The 24410-nt window shown below is 43.6% G+C and overlaps 2 protein-coding genes and 2 long non-coding RNA genes across 5 annotated transcripts in view; 2 read left to right on the top strand and 2 right to left on the bottom strand.

The window, feature by feature from the left end:
- Window positions 1-24410, bottom strand: part of LOC308184894 — a 111414-nt gene that overhangs the window by 43666 nt on the left and 43338 nt on the right. The gene's annotated exons all lie outside the window — the stretch shown is intronic.
- LOC308184723 (uncharacterized protein) overlaps window positions 1-24410 on the top strand; it is a 324716-nt gene that overhangs the window by 272992 nt on the left and 27314 nt on the right. The gene's annotated exons all lie outside the window — the stretch shown is intronic.
- Window positions 1712-7940, bottom strand: LOC308184900. Its single transcript, XR_013943019.1, has 2 exons — window positions 7176-7940; window positions 1712-3735 (listed from the first exon to the last, which is right to left on the bottom strand). It is a non-coding gene; the product is annotated as an uncharacterized lncRNA (long non-coding RNA).
- Window positions 9186-24410, top strand: part of LOC308184772 (E3 ubiquitin-protein ligase KCMF1) — a 118799-nt gene continuing 103574 nt past the window's right edge. The window contains exon 1 of one of the 2 annotated variants that reach the window (XM_080572305.1): window positions 9186-9507. In XM_080572305.1, coding sequence (XP_080428431.1) covers window positions 9492-9507 — 16 coding nt within the window. In that variant the 5' untranslated portion in view covers window positions 9186-9491. The remainder of the gene's footprint in view (window positions 9508-24410) is intronic. The other variant, XM_080572304.1, reaches the window with a different exon arrangement.

Genomic DNA, 24410 nt, shown 5'->3' with positions numbered 1-24410 from the left:
AAAAGCATTTTTAATATTATATAGTGTACCCTAATGCAAAGGTGTGTTTGCTTAGAAGCTTTCAAAGAAAATTATTCAAGGTTCCAGGAACAAGAGCTAATGACTTCTATAAGAAAACACGCTTAGTGAATGAGGAAAAGGCTGTTAATACTGTTTACTTGTACTTTAGCAAACTATTTGATACTCTTTCCCACAGCATTCTCCTAGAGAAGGTGGCTACTTACGGCTTGGACAAATGTACTGTTTGCTGGGTTAAAAGAAAAAAAAAAAGTCTGTATAGCTGTACCCAAAGGGTCACTGTGAATGGAGTTAAATCTGATTGGCAGCCAGTCACAACTGGCTTCCCCCAGGGCTCAGTAATGGGTCCAGTTTTGTTTAACATTTTTTCAGTGATCATGATGAGGGGATCAAGTGCACCCTCATTAAGTTTGCAGATGACACCAAGTTGGGCAGGGGTGTTGATCTGCTTAAAGGTAGGAAGGCTTTGCAGAGGAATATGGATAGGCTAGATTGATGGGCCACATCCAATTGTATGGCATTCAGCAAGGCTAAATGTCAGGTGCTACTCCTCCCCTTCACCCTTTTGCCCATCTCCCTCTCCCACCTCACCCTCCTCCCATGATAGGTGTTTTATCTTTACAATTTTTTTCTAAACCGATGTCTTTTTTCAAAAGGGGGAAAGGAAATAAAATAACAGGATGCACAAAATGTATGGGAATATCCTGCTAACATGGCTTAATTCACCTATGACAAATCAATATGTTACTGTGGCCCTGAGAGAGGGAGTTAAGAGAATCTTATCGGGTAGAGATAGAGCACTGACGGCATTAAACTAGGATGCTACTTAGTGTCTTTGCTAACTATGGTGCATTGTGCAAATTAACTAAAGCAAGAAGCCTTGGGCCCCTTACCAAGGTCAGTCTCCTAATAGGAGTGTGAGCCTATCTTAGGAAACTGGTAGAAACTGGTCCTGCGGATGGACAAGAGCCAAGGAGCAACTGAGTCTGCGCAAAGACAAGAGGTCAACTAGCGGTGACGAGTGTTATAAATGACTGAGTCCCAAATAGGATTACAATCAGAGTTTACAATTTATTAAACGAATAGAGGCAAGCAAACAGCGCTGGGTGCGCCGGGAGTCTCTGCTCCACCGGGACGCACACCTGTTACGTAAGGCGGCTGGTTTTTATGCTCCTAGGCTAATACATATTCATTACTACTTCTAGAAGAGGCAGGGTTATTATAATTGGTTTCCCGAATCCGAAGTCCTCCCAGCTGCGCCTGCTTATCAGTCTCTGTTACTTTCTCAGGGGCCGCTCGAACAGGGAGACAGGGAGGCTCATATTTTCCTCCTTATCTAGTGGTCCAGGGAGACAGGGAGACAGGAAGGCTCTTATTCTTCCTCCTTATCTAGTGGTCTCTTGGCCGGCTATCAGAAGTTACTGCACATCCGTGCAAAGTCAGCAGTTTTTCTCCGAAGAAATCCCTTTGTTCTTTTCTCGCCTAAACCCAGGCCTCAATGTTAACCCTTCAAAACCCCTTAGTGGCACGAATTGCTGGACCATTTCTTACAATTCCTCCCTTTTTTTTTTTTTTAATCATCAATTCGTGTCTCTCCTTCAACCTTTGTCAGTAATAATTGGATTTCATCAGTCAGTTCTCGGGGTGTCCATTTCTTAAGCATCATTATCGACATGTCACCTTTTCTCTCCACTGAAGTCATCACAAATTGGGTGCTATTTATTACTCGCCGTATCAACAACGTAAAGCAAGGTATCATACAAGGTATAAACAATAATGTCATTACACCACATAAAAATAAAAACAGCATCCTTTTAACCCATGGTTCACCAGGCAACCATGAAAAGAAATCCCAATCCATACCCTTCCAAGTTTGTACTGGGACGTGGGCTAACTTTCTAATTTCCTTTGTTATCTGCTTGACCACTTTTCCATTATCATCAATCTGTAGACAACAATTAGAATCGTTCAGTTTTCCACATACTCCCCCTTCTTCTGCTAGTAAATAGTCTAAGACCATTCTATGTTGGAATATAGCATTTCTCATTTGAGTGGATTGGTCAGCCAAAAGATCCAAGGCTGTCGCTGTTTGATTTGTTACAACTTCGAGGATAGCTTGCAACCTAATTATTCGGTTCAAATTATAAATAGGTTCTCGGGCTCCTGATATCAACTCATTTGGGTTCCAGGTAGCTGGCCCATAATGCTGTATGATTCTTTCAGGAGGCCATTCATCCTTTCCCCATTTTTGGGCACTATCCCCGGATAAGGAAGTATCAATAGATCGTTTTACTCTGTTCAGGTCATCATATAATCTTATTCCTAAATGATTTCCTTGTGTTTGTGACAATAAAAGAACAAGGGTCTTATGTACCCCCCATAGCATATTCCCGACCAGTTTCCAGGTAGCCTCTTGTAAGCATGTTTGCCACACACCCAATAATGTCCCTTTAGGGCCCACGTCCCGTTTGGAAAATGACCATCCCATCCATCTTTACCCTTTGGGGCGTGATAATACAGAGTGTCCTTGTTACCGAGTGGTCCTGTTACAATGTCTGCCCCGTTTGTACTCGTATATGCACGCTTCCAAGCTCCCACGTTGGGTTTCCACTTACAGTCACAATTCAGTTCTCTTTGGCGACCTGTCATATTATAAGCCTTTTTCGCCGTCCAATCTTGAGAGTGTGGGAAGCGCCTTCAATCATGGGGTTGGGCCCGCTTTCAGAGCTTGTGTTACCATTCAGCCCTTCAGGGTGATCCAGCTCCTGGAAAAACTAATCACAATTTTATTATGGGTTTAAAAGGTTCTCATGTTATTTTTCTCAGGACAAACTGATCTTGGTGTGGGAGAAGTCCGGTCGAGGCACTCTCACTCGGCGGTCAATACCCATAGGGGTTGCCTCCCTCGGTAGACCATACACGCCGCAGTGGAGGGTCCTACCCCGGTCTTGCCTTCTCCCTTTCCTCCCTTCAGCCTTGTCCTCTTTATCCAGTGCCCTTAATTCATGCAGAACCTCATTGCTGGGATATCAGTTCCTCTTTAGTCTCAGTTTCAGTTCCCCAGGAGTGGACTCAACCCTCCAGGCTTCGGTAGTTATTGGTCCTTTTATTCTGGATGCGTGGGTCCAACCCCTTTCTGCTGTTCTCACAGCTGTTTCAGTAGTAAGTAAAACAAGGTACGGTCCCTCCCATCGGGGATTCAATGATTCTTCTCTCCAGGTTTTTATTAAGACCTTGTCTCCTGGTTGTATTTTATGAATAGCAAATCCTAAAGGTGGTGTCTGAGTCATCATCCCAATTTCTCTTATCTCCTGTAATCTCCTTCCAATGGTAATTATGTATTTCTGGATACTATGATCCTCAACTACATTGTTCCCTAGGGGCATCCCTTGAGAATAAGGCATACCATATAACATTTCATATGATGATAACCAGTCTCACTGTGTGGTTTAGTTCTTATGTTTAAAAGTGCCAATGGTAAGCATTTCGTCCAGGGCAGCTGTGTCTCGATCATTAACTTAGCCAATTGTTGTTTTATTGTTTGATTCATCCTTTCTACTTTCCCTGAGCTTTGTGGGTGCCACGGAGTGTGGTATTCCCACTGAATACCTTTCAAGGGGTACATCCTTCAAATCTTTGTGGCTGGCTTATGTTCGATTATTTCCACACAATTGTGTTCCAACGGTCCTTCTTCTGGAACGGTTCCTAGAAATACTGCTGGATATAACAGGTTAGTCGTTTTCAAGGTTATGTCATCTTGTTCAGTTAGGATTGCCTGATATTTCATCATCCGGCTGGGTGATAACCAGTGCCCCCCCCCTTTGTTCCAAAACGGTTGTTACCATATGTGGTCCAAAAACTTCAATACGTTTTCCCATTTGAAGGCAAATAATTTTCTACTATCTTTATCAAGAGGTATGCAAAAGAAGACATCCTTTAAATCTATCACGGTAAACCATTTATATTTCTCTTTCACAGATGTTAACAATGTGTAAGGATTAGCTACTACCGGGTGAATATCCTTTGTTATTTCATTTACTGCTCTAAGATCTTGTACAGATCTATACTCGCCATTCGGCTTCTTTACTGGAAAAATTGGAGTATTGTATTCCGATTTACATTCTTCCAGAATCTGATATTTGAGAAATTTGTCAATAATTTTCACTATTCCCGTGCCTAGCTTCTATCTTAAGTGGATATTGTTTGATTCAAACAGGTTTGGCTCCTTCCTTTAATTCCACCTTTACCAGTTGTGCCAGTTTCGACTTCCCTGGTACATCTGTTTCCCGTACTGTTGCTATAACTGCATTTTCTACTTCTCTTGGAATATTAACAAAGGGTTTATCTTTGATCATTAGGATTTGGCCTACTTTGGACTCAGGTACCTTCATTATTAATTCTCCTTCCTCAAAGGTTATTGTTGCATCTAATTTGGCTAATAGATCCCGTCCCAAGAGTGGCATCGGGCATTCTGGTACATACTAAAATTTATGGGTTAGTTCCTCACCCCCAAAACGCAAATCAAGGGGTCGTAAGAATGACCATTCTTCCTCTTTCCCTGTGGCTCCAATTATTGTAGTTGTCTTAGTTCCTAATCGTCCTTTTAAACTATTTAACACTGAATATGTTGCTCCTATTACATTTACAGCCTAATTAACACAGAGAAAGAAGCTCCCATAACCAACAAAAAATTCAAGCCTGTCTTCGTTTCCTAGCTTTATTTCAACTAGTGGACCTGCTAGGGTAGATGCCCCAGGTCCCCATCATTCCTGACTGTTGTTTGTCCTGCAGCCTAAGACAATTTCTTTCTGATATCAGGGGCTGATTGCCCTGGAAAGAGGTTAGCCAGTTGCCTCTCTCTCTCTCTCTCTTTTTTTTTTTTTTTTTTTTTTTTTTTTTTTTAAGCCAGGTCCATTTTTTTTTCATTGCATTTCAAAGTTGGTCCAGAAATTCAAAAATTCCATAAATTCCATAGGGGTTTCTTTTGGACCTTGTTGGAACAGATTCTCAATTCCCAATAGCCAATTTAACCAGATTTTGGTATTTACATAATTTCCGGGGTGATTAGGGTCTCAGTGAGGGGGTCGGTCAGGGGAATGCAATCGTTGACAGTTCCCTGAGCGGTCCCATTGGCAATCTGAGCTCACACATGAACTCAGGTTGTTTTAAGAGTTAGCTGCTTTTCTGTTTCCACGACAACTCTCTCGGACCCATCACGGTCCCCCTGCCCCAGAGGGCTCACACCCGCGATTTAGAGATCTCAGCCTCGGGTTGAGACGGAACTATTAACATTCCTACATCCTCTTTCCCTGCTCATTCAACTTCAAACAGCTCTGTTAAATACTACATGCCACACAACCTTTAACACCTTCAACAACCCTTTTAACACTTCCTTTATCTTTCTCCAGCCCGTACTTTTCTAATGCCAACACCAAAGGCTCAGTCAGGGGCCAACTTAATTCCAAACCTTTTCCCTCCAACATGCTGAAACAACATATCACTATACAACATTTCATCCTATTTTCCTTCTCTCCTCAAAAACATTAATTGCAAGACACTGTTATAGTCGATTGATCCATAAAGTGGCCATTTAGTTTATATAGTGGCCACCATTGATTGCAATACTTAGTGGAAGTCCTCTTGCTTTCTGTGCCCCCATTTCTAACAATATCCTTCCAATGTGCCAATATGCACCCAAGGAGGCTTTTTCTTTTTTAGGACGTCTTTTTTTTTTTTTTTTGGATTTTCCCCTTTTCCTTGATTTCCCATTCCCTTTTATTTATTTATATTAGTTACTGTCCCTTGTTTCAATTTCCACGCAAACCTTTTTATTGCAGGTTTTTACTATCTTTTCCTAATCTTCTTCCCAAATGTCCCAATTCTCTGGGATTAAACTCTTCTTTCCACATACAAACTTTACTATTTCAGATTATTAATGAGCCCCATTCCAATCATAAATCCGCAGGACTTCGGAAAAACACCTGAAGCACTCAGCCTTCTGTCTTCTAGACAAACAATAACACCTTTTCCACAAAATTTACATTTCAATAAGACCGAATTTCAAGCCAAATGCTAATTTTTCTCATGCACTTTGTTAGTAAGCCTACACAAAACAAGGAATCACTCCTGTGTATCCGTCAAGATGGGGGTTTAAAAAGGTACTGAGGCCTAAATAAATTCGCTCTCCCCCTTCTTACCAAATTCCCAGGGCTCAGGCCCGAACCACCAAAGAAGTGACTCTCCGTTCTACCACTTTGATAATCAGTCAGCCCCGCTCCCCCGATACTTGGGAAACTGACCGAACACCACCGCGAATATACCCAAACTTCTAAACTGTTACTTAGATAATGCTCCCACCTTCCTCCTTGACACAGTCAAAACATTTAAGAACAAAACAGGATTACAAGATGCACCACCGGGGGTGGATTGTTAGGATATAGAGGTGGTAGGTTATCCAATGACTCCCATTCATCATCTTTTTCTTTTTCCTTTTTTTTTATTTTTTATTTTTTTGTTCTCTTCTTCGTCAAACTTCTCGTCTGCTTTTAGTGTAAATATTGAGGCTGGAAAAGGACGTGAGATCCTGATCCATAATCCTGCATAATCACTTTCCTCCTGGCTAAAAGGTTCCTTTGAATTAACATGTATATTTAAGGCCTGGCAAACCCAGTCTTCAAAGGATCCGAAAACGGGCCAAAAGACATGTGGTCTTAAAGGCTCCTTCGGCCATTCTGTCATACAATACTGAACCATTTTTAATTTACTTTTTTCCTTTTCTGGGGCCCCTATCGTTCCAATTTCTAATCATTATCCCTAATGGACTTTCTGGTGGTATGTCTGGTAATTTGCTCCCTTTTCTCTGGTCCCGGGTCTTCAATTTTGTCTGACCCATCTAGGAATTTTACTGTGGCAATTCCTACAGCCCTTGGTTGCCTTAGTGAGAGTGTCTTGCAGGGGGTTTAGGACCTATCACCCACCCACGAATCCTATAGGAATCGCTTCGGTCCTTCACCGGCCAAGTCCCTCGCGGGAGATTGGAACCGCGGTTAGAAGACCTCCACAATCGCTTCGGAACTACGTTCCGTCTCAGTCACACTCTCACACACACAGGCAACCGAAACCCACCCAACCGAACGGTATACGCCTTAAATACTTACGACTCCGTCGTCTTCGTTCGGATCTTCGCGCGCAGAATTACGGGCAAAATATAGTGCTGCAGCCGGCAAAGGGAGCTCATAAAAAAATCTAAATCTTTGCTTGCCCTTATTCAGGTTCAGGATGGCATTAGCCCTGACCTGACTCGAACAGGAGCCACCAAATGGTGGGGGCGCCCCTCCTAGATCAAGTCAGAATTCAGGAACCAAGACCATCCCGGACGAGCCCCCAATTGTTATAAATGACTGAGTCCCAAATAGGATTACAATCAGAGTTTACAATTTATTAAACGAATAGAGGCAAGCAAACAGCGCTGGGTGCGCCGGGAGTCTCTGCTCCACCGGGACGCACACCTGTTACGTAAGGCGGCTGGTTTTTATGCTCCTAGGATAATACATATTCATTACTACTTCTAGAAGAGGCAGGGTTATTATAATTGGTTTCCCGAATCCGAAGTCCTCCCAGCTGCGCCTGCTTATCAGTCTCTGTTACTTTCTCAGGGGCCGCTCGAACAGGGAGACAGGGAGGCTCATATTTTCCTCCTTATCTAGTGGTCCAGGGAGACAGGGAGACAGGAAGGCTCTTATTCTTCCTCCTTATCTAGTGGTCTCTTGGCCGGCTATCAGAAGTTACTGCACATCCGTGCAAAGTCAGCAGTTTTTCTCCGAAGAAATCCCTTTGTTCTTTTCTCGCCTAAACCCAGGCCTCAATGTTAACCCTTCAAAACCCCTTAGTGGCACGAATTGCTGGACCATTTCTTACACGAGGAAGAGTCATCAATCTTCATCCCCATGACCCCTGACGACCACTACCAGAAGACACTGCGCAAGCGCAGATGGGAGGAGTTTATGGAAATTGAACTAATTTTAATATGAAGCGGGGACAGGTTATGCATATGTATAGGCACATTGTGAAACTTCATGCATATGTAACTCTTTACTGCGTATAACCATGGCAAATTGCCATGTCAGGTGTGCACAATTTTGGTGGGACTACCCCCCGTGCTGCCCAGCGCTGAATAAACATACCTACTTTACAATCTTACTGATTGTGGAGTCCGTTTTCTGCAAGTCAGCCCCAGGGTCGCCCCCTCTTCAACTCTCAACATTTTGCAGCCTAAGGAGAAATACCGAGTCTTATCAAAACTAGGTAAACCCTACACATGTGCAATATGGCACCCGTTGCAGGCAGGCTGACATTTTCCTTTCCCGTCTGATTTAGAATTTATCAGAGTGCCCTCAGCACTGCAGGAGTCAGACAGCTGGGATGGGGCAGAAAGCATCAGGGTACGTGTCAGATTCAGTGCTGCTTGCTGCACCTCCCATATTACAAAGAAGGTTTTGCAAGCCACATTGGGAAGGAGCAGCAATGGGAAGTACCATGAAACACCATGCTGAACTTGTCCCCCTTCTTAAGGCTGTTGTTGGGTTCCTGCTACTCTTTGTTAGGGGACAAGGAAGGAGTCTGTGCATACACAAAGGTGCAACCCCACCAGTACAGTAGCATGTTCTACAAACAGGGGTGAGTGAGGAGACTCATCCCCTCTCTCTCCTGTGGCACACAGAGAGCTGTCAGAGGCTGGAATGGTGGAGGAGGATGTGTCTCAGGTGAATACCTGGAGACAGCAGTCTTTCCTAGTTTGGAGGAGCAAGGGGAGAGCCCCATCCAGTACATGTAAACTACACTCAATCCCACAGCTTTTCCGCACATTCAGTGGTGATCATCTTCCTTTCTATTGGCTGTATATTTCCTCTTCCTTCCGGCATGCAGTAGGCAGCGGCTATTGGGCAGAGAAGGAATGAAGGATAAAAGAGAGAAATAATTTTAAAAAGCAGACAGAAAAGGAAAGGAATTGGAAGAGCATGAGCCTAGGACGAGAAAGAGGAGGAGTGCAAGGAGTTTGTTGTTACTGTAGCAGTAGAAGAGGAAACAGAGGTGGATACTCAGGAAGAAGGAAGAGGGGTGGGGATTACAGCGGCGGAAGAGGAAGGCATAGTTAGGTTCCGGTGGGGCCTAAGATTCACTGTATCGCGGTGCTAGAGAAATCGCCGCTGGTGGATCCACCCCCTCCCCCCGCGAGGGAGGGAGTTAGAGTGAAGCAGGCTGGGGCTGTCAGAATAGACTCCTCTTTGCGCCCCCCCCCTCCCCCCCCCCCCCCCCCCCTCCCTCCCTCCCTCCCTCCCTCCCTCCCTCCCGTCGCTTGTTTGCTTCGTGCCTAGGGCTCAGTGCGAAAGGCGGAAGGGACCTGGGCTGGAGAGACGCCTGAACGGTCCAGCGGGAGCCTGGAGACAGGCCTAGGCTGCAGCCTCAAAACTAGGATGTCCCGACATGAAGGTGAGAGATCCAAGGGGGAAGGTGGTGGGAAGAAAGAAAGAAGGAGGTATCCTTGAGCTTCGTATGGCATTAGGGTCTGTCATGCCGCCGTGTGAGGTGGGTCAACATGGCGGCGTTGCCTTCACTGAGAGCGGGGCCTGTGGAGTTGGTCACGGAAAGTGGCCATGATGGGAGGAGGAGGAATGTGGCGGCCAGGTCTAGCTTTGCAGTGTTACAGGACGGGAGAAGCTGGCCGTTACGGGTAGGTTCTGAGTTCCTTTTCTGTCGCCAGTAAGCGCGTATGCCAGGTCCGTGTATGCTGAGGTTGAGGGGCCTGCTACAGCTTGAGACAGGCTTGGTCTGTGTCCCTCACTAGCTTGCGGTTCGGGCCTTGCTTTGCCCTGGACAGGCAGATAATAGAGGAGAGGAAACAGGAAAGCTCTTTATTTTCACTCCCCTTATTCTACTGTTTAAAGGATGGCCCTAAGGGAATCTGTTTGGGGAGTGCAAGCTGTATGGGAGTGCTGGGGGTGGGAGGTGTGTGTCAGTGTGGCCTGCTGACGTGGTCCTTTGAATTGTGAATAGCATGATGTGAAGGGAGAAGGGGTGCAGGGGAGGAAGGGGAGTTAGGCTTACCATGATATACTCCCTGTGAGGAAAATATCCCCAGGTTTCTTAGGGTATGGAAGTGGAGAAGGGACTGTGGGGCATGAGGTACAAGGAGGGTAGTGCTTGAGGGGAAGCAGTGCAAAGAAGGTGGCCTGGCATCTAGGGGAGGTGGAAAGTCTGCTTTTGTATAACTAAGGCAGGGAGATTGCATGGCAGGTGGAGGAGCAACTCATGCACGTAATTGGCTGTGGTATTTGGATTGGGAGAAAAAGAGTTTGCACAGACTTTATGGCCTTGTTTAGGTGTATTTTGGTAGCTTGAGAAGTAATCTGTTCTAATTCTGTATCTTAAAAGAGGAACTATGCTGATGTTGTTTTTCTATCTCTTCTTACGGGCAGTTGGACTAGTATAAAATATTCTGTAAAAATCATGCCTTGTTTCTTAAAAGGATTTTTTTTTCTGTTAGGAACTAAATTTAGCACGTGTTTCTGTACATGATTTTAACTCTTATAGAGCTATAAAAATAATCTTTTTAAAAGGAATGGAGACATCTTTATTTAATCTTAATATTTTGAAAGCAATGTACTAGAATTGTGTTAGTGAGTAATAATACCGATCTCTAGATGGAGGGTTGGTAGCTTGATGCTGAAATAGAGTATGATATTACTCTATTAAGAAATAAGTATGATGGATATTCCGTGTATAGCTACAATATTTTGCATTTCGTTAGTGTGTGCATGTGCATCAAAGATCAGTCTTGCCTGAATCTGCTAACACTTCTCTAGTAAAATTACCAAGTCCTCTTGGTTCTTTTCTGATCATGATGCATTTTTTTTTTCTTGAAGAGGTCAGGTGGGGTTGTTGGTTTATCTGTATACTATGTAGATAATGAGGCAAAGGTTAACAACAGTGAGTAAGATGAGGGTTAATAAAAAAGGGTTTTTTGTGTTTTTGTTGGAGAAAGTACTCTGTAAACTGCTGCTCTGATAGATATCAGTGGTATGTAATTTAAAGTATTGTAGCATGGTATAGACTTGTTAGATTGCAGTGGTTAAAGCTACATAAGTGGTATGATGTGGTGTTCTCAAATTGCTCAGTGTTAACTCTCTTAGGAGTCTCTGAAATGCTGTTAAATTATAGAATCATAGAATGGTTTGGGTTGGAAGGGACCTTAAAGATCATCTCATTCCAACCCCCCTGCCCTGGGCAGGGATACCTTCCACTAGGCCAGGTTGCCCCATCCAACCTGGCCTTAAACGCTTCCAGGGATGGGGTATCCACAACTTTTCTGGGCAAAAATGGGCAAAAAATTGGTTGTAGTACTTAGTAAAAATATTTCAGTTTGGGGTGATGCTTTAATAAAGAAGGAGAATTATTGATACTTTTTTTAAAGTATGTTTCTGACAGAGGTTATTTTGTCTGTTTCTAGTGGATATTAGGTTTTGTTGGGGGGGTGGAGGAGAAGGAAATAATGTTGTTTTCAGTCTTTCTATTCAGCAAAAATCTAAGTATGGAAATAATGTTAAGTTTGGTTCTCTTTTTAAAATAAAATAAACCAAGCACAGAACAACAACAACAAAACCACACAAGAATACTGAAGAAGAATTTTTTCTTTAAAGTTGTACTCCGTTTTAGAAATGGAAATAGTTATCTTCTGATAAGCTGAAATGTGTTTTGCTGATGTTACATTGTTAACGTAAACATCTTTAAATACATAGAAGGAAGAAAACACATCAAAACTGACATATAAAGCTGCAGCCACAGTTGTACTTTCCTTTTTTTTATATAGGAAAATGGTTCATATTGAGTTTTCTTAATGATTTTCTTTTATTGCCCATTTAACAATTAACATGTTAATTTTAAATTAGTTGTAGGGTTAGAATAAGTTACCTTGATGTGTAGTATCTGTGGTTTGCTGAGAGCTTTCAATCTGCAAGTTGATAGAAGTTGTTTTTGGAAGGATAAGGTATAGGAGATAAGTGAGCTTCAGTCACGTTAGCAAATTGTCTCTCTGCTGCTTGTTCTTGTCAAAATGGCTTGTTCTTGAAGTTACAAATAAGGCTTGGTTGATTCAGTAATCTAGCTCTTGCTGGAATTAGTGTTGTGATGAGAAAGGATGTATTTGAAAAGATAAATGATGGAGAATTTTGAATTCCAGTGTCTCAGGGCTCTAAAGTATCTGATAGAACTTTATTTTTTATTAGGCTCTTGGCAATTTTCTTTGTGCTGAGAAATTGTTATCGTGTGAATCAGAAGTTGGGAGATGGGAGAAGAGAGTAGACTTAGTTAACAGCAAAAGGTTGATAGCTGAGTACCTTCAGAAATGGAACTATTATAGAACCTGATATATCAGATTATGTGTGTGGGGGAGTAGTGGGACAGAAACATTTGCAAATAAGATAATTATTTGAGCTAGTGGTTACTGGAAGGTCTTCCAAGGAACTTTAGGAAGAGCTAAATAAACTTAATGCATGAATAGCACAAGATAAGTGAAATGTACTTGTTGAAAGGGAAAGTATAGGGAGAAATTAATTTTTCAGATACCTTAAAGTGTCTATTTCAGTGGGATCATGCATTTGTTCTTACTGCTGCTATGTTTACTGGTAAGATATGAAAAATGTTACTGCATTCAAGAAGCTGCTCGGAACAGCAAGGCTGTCAAGTTGAGCACTCAAGAATTGGGATGCGTCAGAACTAGGTTATGGGGAGAACCCTAATTCAGTCCTCTGTGTACCTGTACTGTGAAATTACATAGCTGCACATTATCTTCTCTGTGGTACCTACCCTGCCTTGTCAAGGGTGTTTAGAGAAGGAGGCAGTCATATGTAGAACTATGTAGAACCCTTGTTCTGGTTTCGGAGGTGGGCAGTAAACATGGAGACAAGGCATTATAGAAAGAAAGTATTTTTATGATGTTGACATATTTTTGGGGGTGGTGGTGGTGAAAAGTTGAATTGATTCCCACTTCTTCCCAGTTTCTAGGAAATGACAGGCAAATCATTTTGACAAGAGTTCACAGGTGATTGCTATCTGTGTGTTTCTTTATGGAGGACCAGCTGAAGAGTTTTTGAGCATTCACAGCTGCAACTCTAATACCTGGATGATGAGCTTTGAGATAATTCTGAATGGATTTTTTTTCCAGAGTATTTAATTTTCTAAAGATAGGTATTATTTCAAAGTGGGCATCTAGAGTTTTGATTCTAATCTTTCTATGTTGTAATTTTCATCCATTACACAGGGAGGAAAATACCACAGAAGTGTTGTGAAAGCAAGCTCACTGATGTGTAGAGCATTTCAGTGCTGTATAAACATGCTTCATAGAGAAGGCTGTGGAAGGTTGGAGCACCTCTCCTATGAAGAAAGGCTGAGAGAGCTGTGCCTGTTCAGCCTGGAGAAGAGAAGGCTCCAGGGTGATCTCATTGTGACCTTTCAGTACTTAAAGGGGACTTATAAAAAAAAAAAAAAAGACGGAGAGCAGCTCTGCTCAATCAGATAATGACAGGAAAAGGGGGAATGGTTTTAAACTGAAAGTGGGGAGATTTAGATTAGAGGTTAGGAGGAAATTCTTCACGCAGAGGGTGATGAGGGAGGCACTGGAACAGGTTGCCCAGAGAGGCTGTGGATGCCCCATCCCTGGAGGTGCTCAAGACCAGGTTAGATGAGACAACCTGATCTAGTGGGTGGCATCCCTGCCTATGGCAGGGAGATTGTTACTAGATGATCTTTAAGGTCCCTTCCAACCCGAGCCGTTCTCTGAAAAAAATAATCTATGCTCAGCGTAGTTTTTGAAAAGTGTGCATTAAATTAAGCTTCATAACAAATAGGATAAAATAGATACTAAGTACTTGTTTACTGAACACAATTTATAACTTTGTGTTTTGAATGAACTTGATACTTCTATAGAAAAGGCTATCATATAAAACTGTTGTTTATGGATTCCAATCATGGCCTGATGCATGTATCTTGAGATGAGCAAATTAGTGGCTTTTTCCTTATTTCAGTTTCTAGTAATGTTTTGGCTGAAGCTTCCCAACAAAATGGCTTTTTGACCTAAGGAACTTTACTACATTTGTCCATCTAACTTAGAGGCTGTTAAAATGGAGTGATGATGAGAAGACCATTAAACTTAGTTAATTCAGGCAGCACTGTCCAATTTCAATATCACAAGTGTTATAAAGTATTGTATGCAGCTTGATCCCCTACAAAGAATTCAAGAAGTGGTATGATTCAGGGTGTTGTGGGGGAGAGAACACACACATGGAACTATTGCATGAATGGAGACTGAAAAAAATCTTTACCTTCAAGGCTGACAGAATCTAAAGAACCACGAATAGCTTAAATAATATAGATCAAGAGTGCCTATAACTTTTTTCATAATTGAATAACCTCATGTTCTTGTATTATTAAAGATGCTGATTAGAAACAGATTAACAGAAGCACTTTTTCAGTGTACAGCTAGACTATGAAATACTTCTTCATTTAAAAAAAGTTATCAGTACCACCTGGTTTCCAGTTTGAAGGATTACATTTTTGAATTCTATCTCAAACTTCATGAAATACATGTTTCTTATCTATTAGATAAAAAGGTTGCAGTAGAGTATTTGGTATTCTGTCAAGTTCTTACACGTTTCCCTGAGGCATCAGTTGAATCTGATTTGAACTCATGATCACAGAATCACTGAATGGTTTAGGTTGGAGGGGACCTCTGGAGGTCATCTGGTCTGGTGCCCTTGCTCAAGCAGGGCCACCTAGAACAGGTTGCCCAGGACCAGTGGTAATTATGTTCTTACGTAAACATGATCCTTACTGTCATTGCCACTTGTATTGTGTTTGCGTGGCAAGGGCCAACAGGGGTGGCCTCTGTGAAAAGAGACCAGGGGCTGCCTGGTGGGAGCCACTGAGCAGGAGCAGGTTCCTGGCGACGGGTGTGGGAACAGTGGCCCATAGGGCCCTGGATGTGGGAGCTGCACAGGAGTAGGTATTTCCCTGTGTAGTGGGGGAACCATGTCAGAGCAGCCCCCTGGTGCGAGAGTGAACTCGAAGCAGGAGCAGTTCTCCAGAAGGGAGCTGCAGCCCCTGGAGTGGGGACTGTGCAGGAACAGGTGTACTTCCTTGCAGTGCATGAAGAGGTCTTCACTGGAGCTGGCTCCTGACATGAACCACTGCCTGTGTAGAGGAGCTTTTGCAGGAGAAAGGGAAAAGCATGAGGAAGAAGGAGTGGCAGAGATGAACTGTTATGAACTAAACACAGCCCTCTATTCCACATTTCCCCTGTAACAGTGGTAGAAGTAGAATGGCTGGGAATGTAGGAGTGAAGTTGAGCCTAAGAAGAATGGGTGGGTTGAGGGAAGGTGTTTTAGTTCTTGTCTTTGTTTCTCACTGTGAGAAACACTCTGTAGCCAATAACTTAGGCTCAGGTGAGGATCTCAGTGAAGTAGCAATTTTATTCGCGATTGCAATGGCAGGCGTCCCACAAGCAGGAGAGCACCTAATAGTCACACAGTACGGTTTATATTCTTTCTTTCTCGATGACCGGGACCCTCCCCTGTTTCCCCATTGACTGGGTAATCCAGGTCCACAACCTATCCGATGCTTCAGACAGTACATGGCCTTCAGTTGCCGGCCTGTTAAATTTCAGACTTCTTTTGACTTTTTTACTGTTTGAAGTGGTAATGTTTCTTCACTTATCTGACTTGACACCATGATTTTCACCTAATTGCTCTAAGGAGTCTGGTTGTCTGCATTTTGCAAGGTCGTCTGCTAAGCTTTCTTATCACTACAAGCATATTTCAATACCACATTCCTTACCTTTAAACAATATAACTCTGTGCAAAAACAACATTTTTATTCCCACAATTCCCCCCTTTTCTTCTTTATAAATTGTTGATTTTTGCAAAACTTTTCTCTAAGGTGTAATTTGGTAGATATCTTCCTCTTCTTCATTTTCTTTGCTTTCCTTCTCCTCTAATATCATCCTCTTATCTGAGTAAGGTGGTGGCTTCATGGTCATTTGTTTCAGTAGTGTAGTTTCAATTAACCACTGTACTAGTCCTTTTACACAGGGGATAATGCAACAACCAATGGCTGTCAAAACTCTTGCTACTACGATCAAGGATGTAAATACGGACACTACCATCCCTTTCCATTTACCAAACCAAGATTCCAACCATCCGGTGGTGGAAGTGTCTGTTCCTGAGTTTTCTGCCAATTCACTGGCAAGGGTGGTAAACCCTAGCAATGCTCTAGTTACTATGCCATCCGGGGCAGTATTGTTGGGTATAAAAGCGCAACAGTGGTTGCTCAGTATCACACACACACACACCTCCTTTCTCCGCAAGCATCATATCTAATGCTATTCTGTTTTCCCAAGCCATTTTGCTGGTAGCATCTAGTTGTTCAGCGATTCCTCTTATCGCATCCCTTGTATAATTTATGAATCTCTGCTGATTATAATAAATATAATTAATCCAATCCACATTCTTATTGATTGTTACCCACCAGAACAGTGACTCAAACCCTGCAGCAATTTGATTCCTGGCTTCCTGTTCATCGGGAACTCCTCTAGGCACCCCAATAGAATCTATGTACGCTCTATCATCAAATGATACTCCTAAGCTTCTTTTACTTCTTCTGGGTATTTGTGATGTTTCTCTTTCAAATGCCAGGGTGAAGGGTATAGCTAATTGAACAAGTGCACAAGTGCCTCCCCAGTTAGATGGCAGGGTGGACCGTAACATCTTCCCTCCACAGTACCACCAGAGATCTGCCCTGGGGATCTCAAGTCTTGAGCAGTTTCCCATCAAGTCCTTGGTAGCATTCAAGGTCCTCGTTCACAAGGCAAATTCTCCCAGATGCCGGGTGGTAGCACTCACACCCTGCTGTGAGAGGCAAGCTGTATGGTTACCTATAGCTGTAGAGAATGCAGGGGGAACCCTGACATGGCTATCACGCAAGGAAGGGAGCAGCAAAGAGAGAGACTTACAGGCCTCATTTCCCCAGGCAGTCTTTTCTTGGTACAGTGCAATCATACATCGCATTCCCTGGGAATCCTTGGTCCACCCCAATGGGCAGGGCACTATCTGGGCAATCGGTCATCCCGTGGCACAAGCATAGCAATTGCTATGGTTGAGACTCTGGACAGTATATTTGACCTATTCTATCCAGGCATTCACATCCCCATACCCTGTTTCAATCTCAAATGTTTGCCTAAGATCTTTTATTTCTTTAACTGTGACAATTGCCGCATTTCAAAGAGGGCCTCCTGTTTTCTCCTCGAGTTTCTCCCTATCTTTGGTGGCAATAGAGGATCATTTCCATTTATCTATTCTCCATCTGGCTGTTGGGTCTCTCCCAGTTATTTGTTCTATCTGCTCGATTGTCGTTGGGCATTTAAACCTCCACAAGCTAACACCTCACAAGCATCAAATGTGACGGATTGCGGTACACAACCCTCTGTCACATTCACCCATATTTTGACAGGGTATCCCGTCTTTGCTGTTACCTGGTCATGCCTTTTCCAAGTTGCCAATTGACCAAGGCCTTCTCTGAGGCCTACAATCACTAAAAACAAAATTAATAGTTGATTTTTCACTGTCATTATTTTTAACCCTTAGGTTTCCAAATAATTATCAATACAAAGAATAAGTTTTATGTACTACTAGAACAAAAACCCCTTGGGAGCACTTTGATTTGCTATAGGCCAGTCCTTTCTCTCAATCGCAAGTCGCACTCATTAGTTACCTGTGAAAATAAAAGGTTAGTTTACACTTGTAAGCTTTTATCCTGCTCAGAGTCTGTTATGAGATTTTTCTTTTTGATTTTAACTTTCAGCAAGTCTTCTGTAGGAACGACTTCCCAGGTACTAGGGTCGACAGGTGCTTTCACTCAAGTATAGTGAGTCCAACCATTTTCTGCAGTTCTTATGGCTGTTTCAGTGGTTAGTAGTATTTGGAATGGTCCTTCCCATTCAGGCCGGAGTTTTGGATTCTTTCCAGGTTTGAATCAGGACCCAATTTCCTGGGTGATGGTGGTGAATGGGGAATTCCAAAGGTGGGGGTTGAGCCAACAGCCCACGGGTCTTGAGAGATGGCAAAGAAGAGGACAACCCCAGCATATAGTTCTTAAGAAAACTCTCTTGTTTCGAATTGTGGTATCTCATCCCTTCTGCCCAGATAAGGCAATCCGAACAGCATCTCATATGGTGAAATTCCTATATCCTTTCCTGGTGCTGTTTGAACCTGTAGGAGTGCTAAAGGTAATCATTTTACCCAAGGAAGTTGGGTTTCTAACACTAATTTAGTTAATTGCTTCTTTAATGTTTGGTTCATTTGCTTTACCTTCCCAGAAGAGGAGGGGTGCCTGGGGGTGTGGAAATCCCACTCAATCTCTAAGGCCTGCATTAACCTTTGCAGTACTTGTGAAGTGAAATGACTTCCTTGATCTGAATCAATGTTTTCAACTATCCCATATCTAGGGACTATTTGCTCCAGTGATACCTTAGCCACTGTGTTTGCAGTGGCAGATACAGAGGGGAAAGCTTTCACCCATCCAGTCACGTGGTCAATTAGGACAAACAAGTACTTAAGTCTCCCTGCTTTAGGTAACTCAGTAAAGTCTACCTGTACACTTTGGAAAGGTCGAATCCCTGGCTCCCGTCCCCCTCTAGGTGGGTTACGGATGACCTTTTTATTTGTCTTTTGACATATGGTACATCCTCTGCATATTTGCTTCCCTAAAGTGTATATTCCTACACAGACATACTTTCTTAGCACAACATCACACATTGCTTGCACCTCCAAATGACTCTCTTGATGTAAAACGATTAATATTTGCCTCATTGGTGCTTTATTCAGCATTTCTCTCCCATCAGGGAATATCCATTTTCCCTCAGACTTCGTGGCTCCTGATTCCTTAAAAAAATCTTTCTCTTAAAACTTTTTAGTTCTTTCTTAGTTTTCAACAATTCCCTGAATCCTCTCTGGATTTATTCTCCGTTTTCCCTCAGACATTAGATGCCTTAAATACTTCTCTTTCTACATATTGTAATTTATTTTTCAATACTCCCAAGCCCTGCTTTCCCAGAAAGTTGAATAGCTTGTTAGTAGCTTCCTTCACAACTGTTTTCTCCTGTCCTGACAATAAAAGATCATCCACATATTTGTAACAGTAACACCTCCTTGGGAGGCTGGAATTGCTTCAAAAGCTGTTCTAGAACTTGCCACCAATTTATTTGGGCCCTGTAAACCCGTGAGGTAAAACTGTCCATCTGTATTGTTGCTTCCGCCCCCACTTCAGAGTCTTTCCAGTCAGAGGTGAATATATCTTTGCTCTCAGGGCCTGAGAGCACTCCATTAATAACACTCTGTTATTCCAGTCTAACGATTTACTATTTGAATGCCCAATTTCATCATCAAATCCCTTCCCAATAAGTTAGTCCCTGCCTTGGGTACATACAATAATTGCCCAGAGATCATTTTATCCCCTAGTCTCAGCTTGGTATCCCCCAAAGGTGGCACTGTTATCCCAGCCCCTTCTACCCCTGTCACCTGTAGGGTTTCATTAGTTAATTTAATCCCTGATACTTTACAGGCCAGTAATGACCTAGTTGCCCCAGTGTATTGGGTTCGATGGCAAGGTTTGGGAGGGGGCTGCAGTGGCAACCCCTGTGAGAAGAATCCAGAAGCCTCCCCATGGCAGATAAGGGACGATTTCATCTGGCCCCAAAGGGGCCCACCGCTGCCCAGAGCCAAGCCACGAGCAACACAGTCCATGCCTCTGTGAGAGCACATCCACGAAAACAAATAAACAAAAACCATCCCTGCAGTCAGGGCAGAAGGAGGGGGAGGAGGTGCTCCAGGCGCCGGAGCTGAAGCCCCCCTGTGGCCTGTGGAGAGGACCATGGTGGAGCAGGCTTTCACCCCCCCACACTTGGGAAACTGACCAAACACCACAGCAAATACACCAAAACTTCTAGACTGTTACTTAGATAATGCCTACATCCTCTTTCCCTGCTCATTCAACTTCAAACAGCTCTGTCAAATACTACATACCACACCTTTAACACCTTCAATAACCCTTCTAACACTTCTTTTTATCTTTCTTCAGCCTGTACTTTCACCAAAGTCTCAGTCATTGGCCAACTTAATTCCATACCTTTTTCCCTCCAGGATGCTGAAACAACATATCAGTATGCCATATTTCCTCCCATTTTCCTTCTCTCTTCCTCCTTCCACTCCAGATATTCCTATTTCAAGTGGCCAGCCTGGCCACATGTAAAACATCTTATCAAAGCCTGTCCCTGCTAGGATTCAGGCTGCAACACAGGTAGCTTTCCTTGCCTGCCATTCCTTCATCTCTCCTCCTCTCCTTTCCATCCTGGCCCTGACTCCCCCTGAAGATTTTCTTCCTTTCTCTCCAACCCTCTGCCTGGCTACCTGCTACACTGTGAATGCCATTAGTTTCACTCTCTGCTTTTCCTTCTCATCTCCCCTCCTGACACACACCTTCAGGGCCTCCCGCAGGAGGGCCCCCCAGTGACTGTTCACTACATCCCCCCACCTTCTGGAGCATTTTCTGGGTATCTTGCTAGGCTTTAATCACAAAATGAACTTTCAAGAGCCCTTGGGATACCGGGTCCTCAGGATTCATCCCCGAATACTTTCTCATTCTGACCCCAAGTCTCTCATATGATTTCTGTGTTGCGCACTAAAGTTTCAGCCAGGATCGGCAAGTGGGTATTTCTGCCCTGCCCGTATTACCCGCGGTCCTGGAGGATGAGCTCTTTCCCATTTTTGTATAGCAGCTCTCCTCCTGATCATTCCCATTTCTTCCCCTGTAAGCAACATACTTAGTATAGACATAATTCCCCCCCCAAGAGTATAAGTTAGGTCCTAGGAACTGGTCTAATAGTTCAGCTAGCCTGTTGGGGTCCTCAATTAAAGACTTCATCTCCTTAAAACTCCTAACCTCTCTGCTGGTAAGGAGGGGGGGGAAGTTCACCTAAGAGGATACATAGTTAGTGTTAGTACTGTTAGTGTCAGGGAAGGCAAAATTCTCAGTATCTGTTCTACCTTGTTCTAATTCTTGCCAGAGCCTAGACTACGCTCCTTCTCTAGGGACAGTGTTAATTACAGTCCCTGTCTCCCTTCCTGGAGCGACTGCTGCTGCCACCGGTGCAATATTAGGATTATAGGGAGCATAACTTGGCTCCTTCTCTGAAAAAGGAATCTTATTGTTTACATATAAATTCAAAGCCTGAATTTTTACCAGACCTGTATTTTGGCTAAAATACTGCTGTTTTCTTAATTGGTTCTTTTGACCAGAATGATACACAATATTTAACCATTTTCTTCTTTTATCATCTCCTCTAATTTTGGTATTATTTTTCCAATTTCTTAATATTCTTCAGGAAGAACTGTCGGTAGGCACTCCCCCAGGGATATCTCCCTGTCCCCTGGAACTCATGTTTTCCCATTTTTCCTAGCCCTTGTCAGTGTGCTGCTACAGAAATTTCCCTCCTGCAGGGTACCACACACTAACGTTCCAATTCTGGAAAATGGGGGTGTACTCCCAAGCACTTCCCCGTGCAAGGGGTACTGCACACCTATGAGTTTACCAGATTCCCTGGTGTACTGCCAAGCACTTCACTGTGCAAGGGGTACTGTACACCAAATTTCCCAAGACTCTTCCTTTCTCTCTCTTATCTCACGCTTCGTCCATTTCTGGCTGTACCCCTCGCGGAGCTACAGAACTGCATATCAGGACCCCACACTCGCTTCATACAAAAGTATGTCTCAATCACGCGTCACAGAGTCTCACCTGACCCCCAAGGCAATACTTAATATTTCTTACCTTGGTCTGTGCACAGAGTTACAGGATCAATTCTTAAACCCGGAGTGCCTACCTTCTTCCCTTCCCCACTCCTTCACGAATCCTGACTCTTTAATCAGTCTCGGGCCCTCTGTCAGCACTCCACAGAACCGCCACCGTCGATGCACAGGACCGCTGAAATCAGCGGGGCATGCCTTCCTGCTGCTGCGGCGGTGGGGCTCCCCGGTAGGTGACTGGCTCCCGGACGAGCCCCCAAATTGTGGGAAACACTCTGTAGCCAATAATATAGGCTCAGGCGAGGATCTCAGTGAAGTAGCAATTTTATTCGCGATTGCAATGGCAGGCGTCCCACAAGCAGGAGAGCACCTAATAGTCACACAGTACGATTTATATTCTTTCTTTCTCGATGACCGGGACCCTCCCCTGTTTCCCCATTGACTGGGTAATCTAGGTCCACAACCTATCCGATGCTTCAGACAGTACATGGCCTTCAGTTGCCGGCCTGTTAAATTTCAGACTTCTTTTGACTTTTTTACTGTTTGAAGTGGTAATGTTTCTTCACTTATCTGACTTGACACCATGATTTTCACCTAATTGCTCTAAGGAGTCTGGTTGTCTGCATTTTGCAAGGTCGTCTGCTAAGCTTTCTTATCACTGCAAGCATATTTCAATACCACATTCCTTACCTTTAAATAATGTAACTCTGTGCAAAAACAACATTTTTATTCCCACATCACCATCCTACTCTATTTTTAATTGGCAATAAATTAACTTTCCCCAAGTCAAGTTGGTTTTGCCTGTGATGGTAATTGGTAAATGACCTTTCTGTCTTTATCTGTGTAAATCAGGTTTTTGGTTTTGAGCTATTTCCTGAAGATTTACTTTCCTTAGCCTCCAGACAATCATTGATTTGACAAATGAGGTCTCTGCAAAATTTAGTTTTTGCGCTTTCATCATAGAAATACCTTCAGCTTCTCTTATCACTTGCGTAAGCGTTCTTTATCCAGAGTTCAGGACTGAATTTCAAAAGCAAGTGATTGCTTGTCTCATACTATTGGCAGTCTTTGGTTCTATGGTTGGAGCCCTTTTTCTGGTTCTGTGTTGGAGCCCTTTTTTTGAACATGGTTAAACCATGGGGGTACTCTGAAGAGCAACTGTTATTTCATTTGAAGTTGTCTTCTGCACTTTGGGGGGGGGGGGGGATGTACATGTAAGAGATGCAAAAGAACCAGTGCATGCCAATACTCCAGAAAACAACGGGGAGACACCTGTGAGTCGTCCCATAGGAATTGGGAATGACTCCTCTAAAAAGGGATTGTGGCCCATAGCCCAGCTGAAGTGCCTCTATGCCAATGCATGGGGAATAAGCAGGAGGAGTTGGAAGCCATGGTGCAATTAGAAAACTATGAACTAATTGCTATCACGGAGATGTGGTGGGATGAATCATACAACTGGAACACTGGAATGGAGGGCTACAAGGTTTTCAGGAGAGATAGGCAGGGAAGGAAGGGTGGGGGTGTTGCCCTCTATGTTAAGAAGCGGATAGATTGTGAAAAGTTGCTGCTGAGAAGCAGCCACAGCAAGTTGAGAACCTGTGGGTAAAAATTAAGCACCAGACCAATAAAGGGCACCTTGTGGTTGGGGTCTACTACAGGCCTTCCAATCAAGGAGAGCCTTTTGATGAAGTCTACTTGCTTAACTACCAGAAGTATTGCGCTCACGGGCTCTCATCCTGTTGGGGGATTTCAACCACCTGGATGTCTGCTGGGAAAGCTACATGGCAGGCAGTAAGCATTCCAGGAGACTCCTGGAGTGCATTGAGGACAACTTCCTTGTCCAGGTATTAGACAAACCAACCAGAGGAGAAGCGTTACTGGACCTGGTGCTTACCAGTGTGGATGACCTCATTAAAGAGGTTAAGATTGTAGGCAGTCTGGGTTGCAGTGACCACGTCCTGGTTGAGTTTGTGGTTTTGAGGGATGTGGGCCTGGCAAAGAGCAAAGTTAGGACCCTCAACTTTAGAAGAGCCAACTTCCAGTTGTTCAAAGAACTAGTGGATGAGATCCCATGGGACGCTGTCAGAGCTGGCAACTCTTTAAGGATATTTTTCTTAGAGCGCAAGAGCTCTCCATCCCCATGTGCAATAAATCAAGCAGGGAAGGCAGGAAACCGGTATGGCTGAGCAATGACCTCCTGGTCAAACTTAGGCAAAAGAAGGAACGGCACAGGCAGTGGAAACAGGGCCGTGTGCCCTGGGAAGAGTACAGAAATGCTGTCTGGACGTGCAGGGATGGGATCAGGAAAGCCAAGGCACTGACAGAGCTAAACTTGGCGAGGGATGCAAAGAATAACAAGAAGGGATTCTACAGGTACATTGGCCAGAAAAGAAAGACTAAGGAGAGTGTACCAGCTCTGAAAAATGTAGATGGAGGACTGGTGACAACAGACATGGAGAAGGCTGAAGTACTCAACAACTTCTTTGCCTC

This window comes from Anser brachyrhynchus, assembly GCF_964034855.1.
Source record: "Anser brachyrhynchus genome assembly, chromosome: W".
Taxonomy (NCBI): Eukaryota; Metazoa; Chordata; class Aves; order Anseriformes; family Anatidae; genus Anser; species Anser brachyrhynchus.
This window is presented reverse-complemented; position numbering and strand designations above follow the sequence as displayed.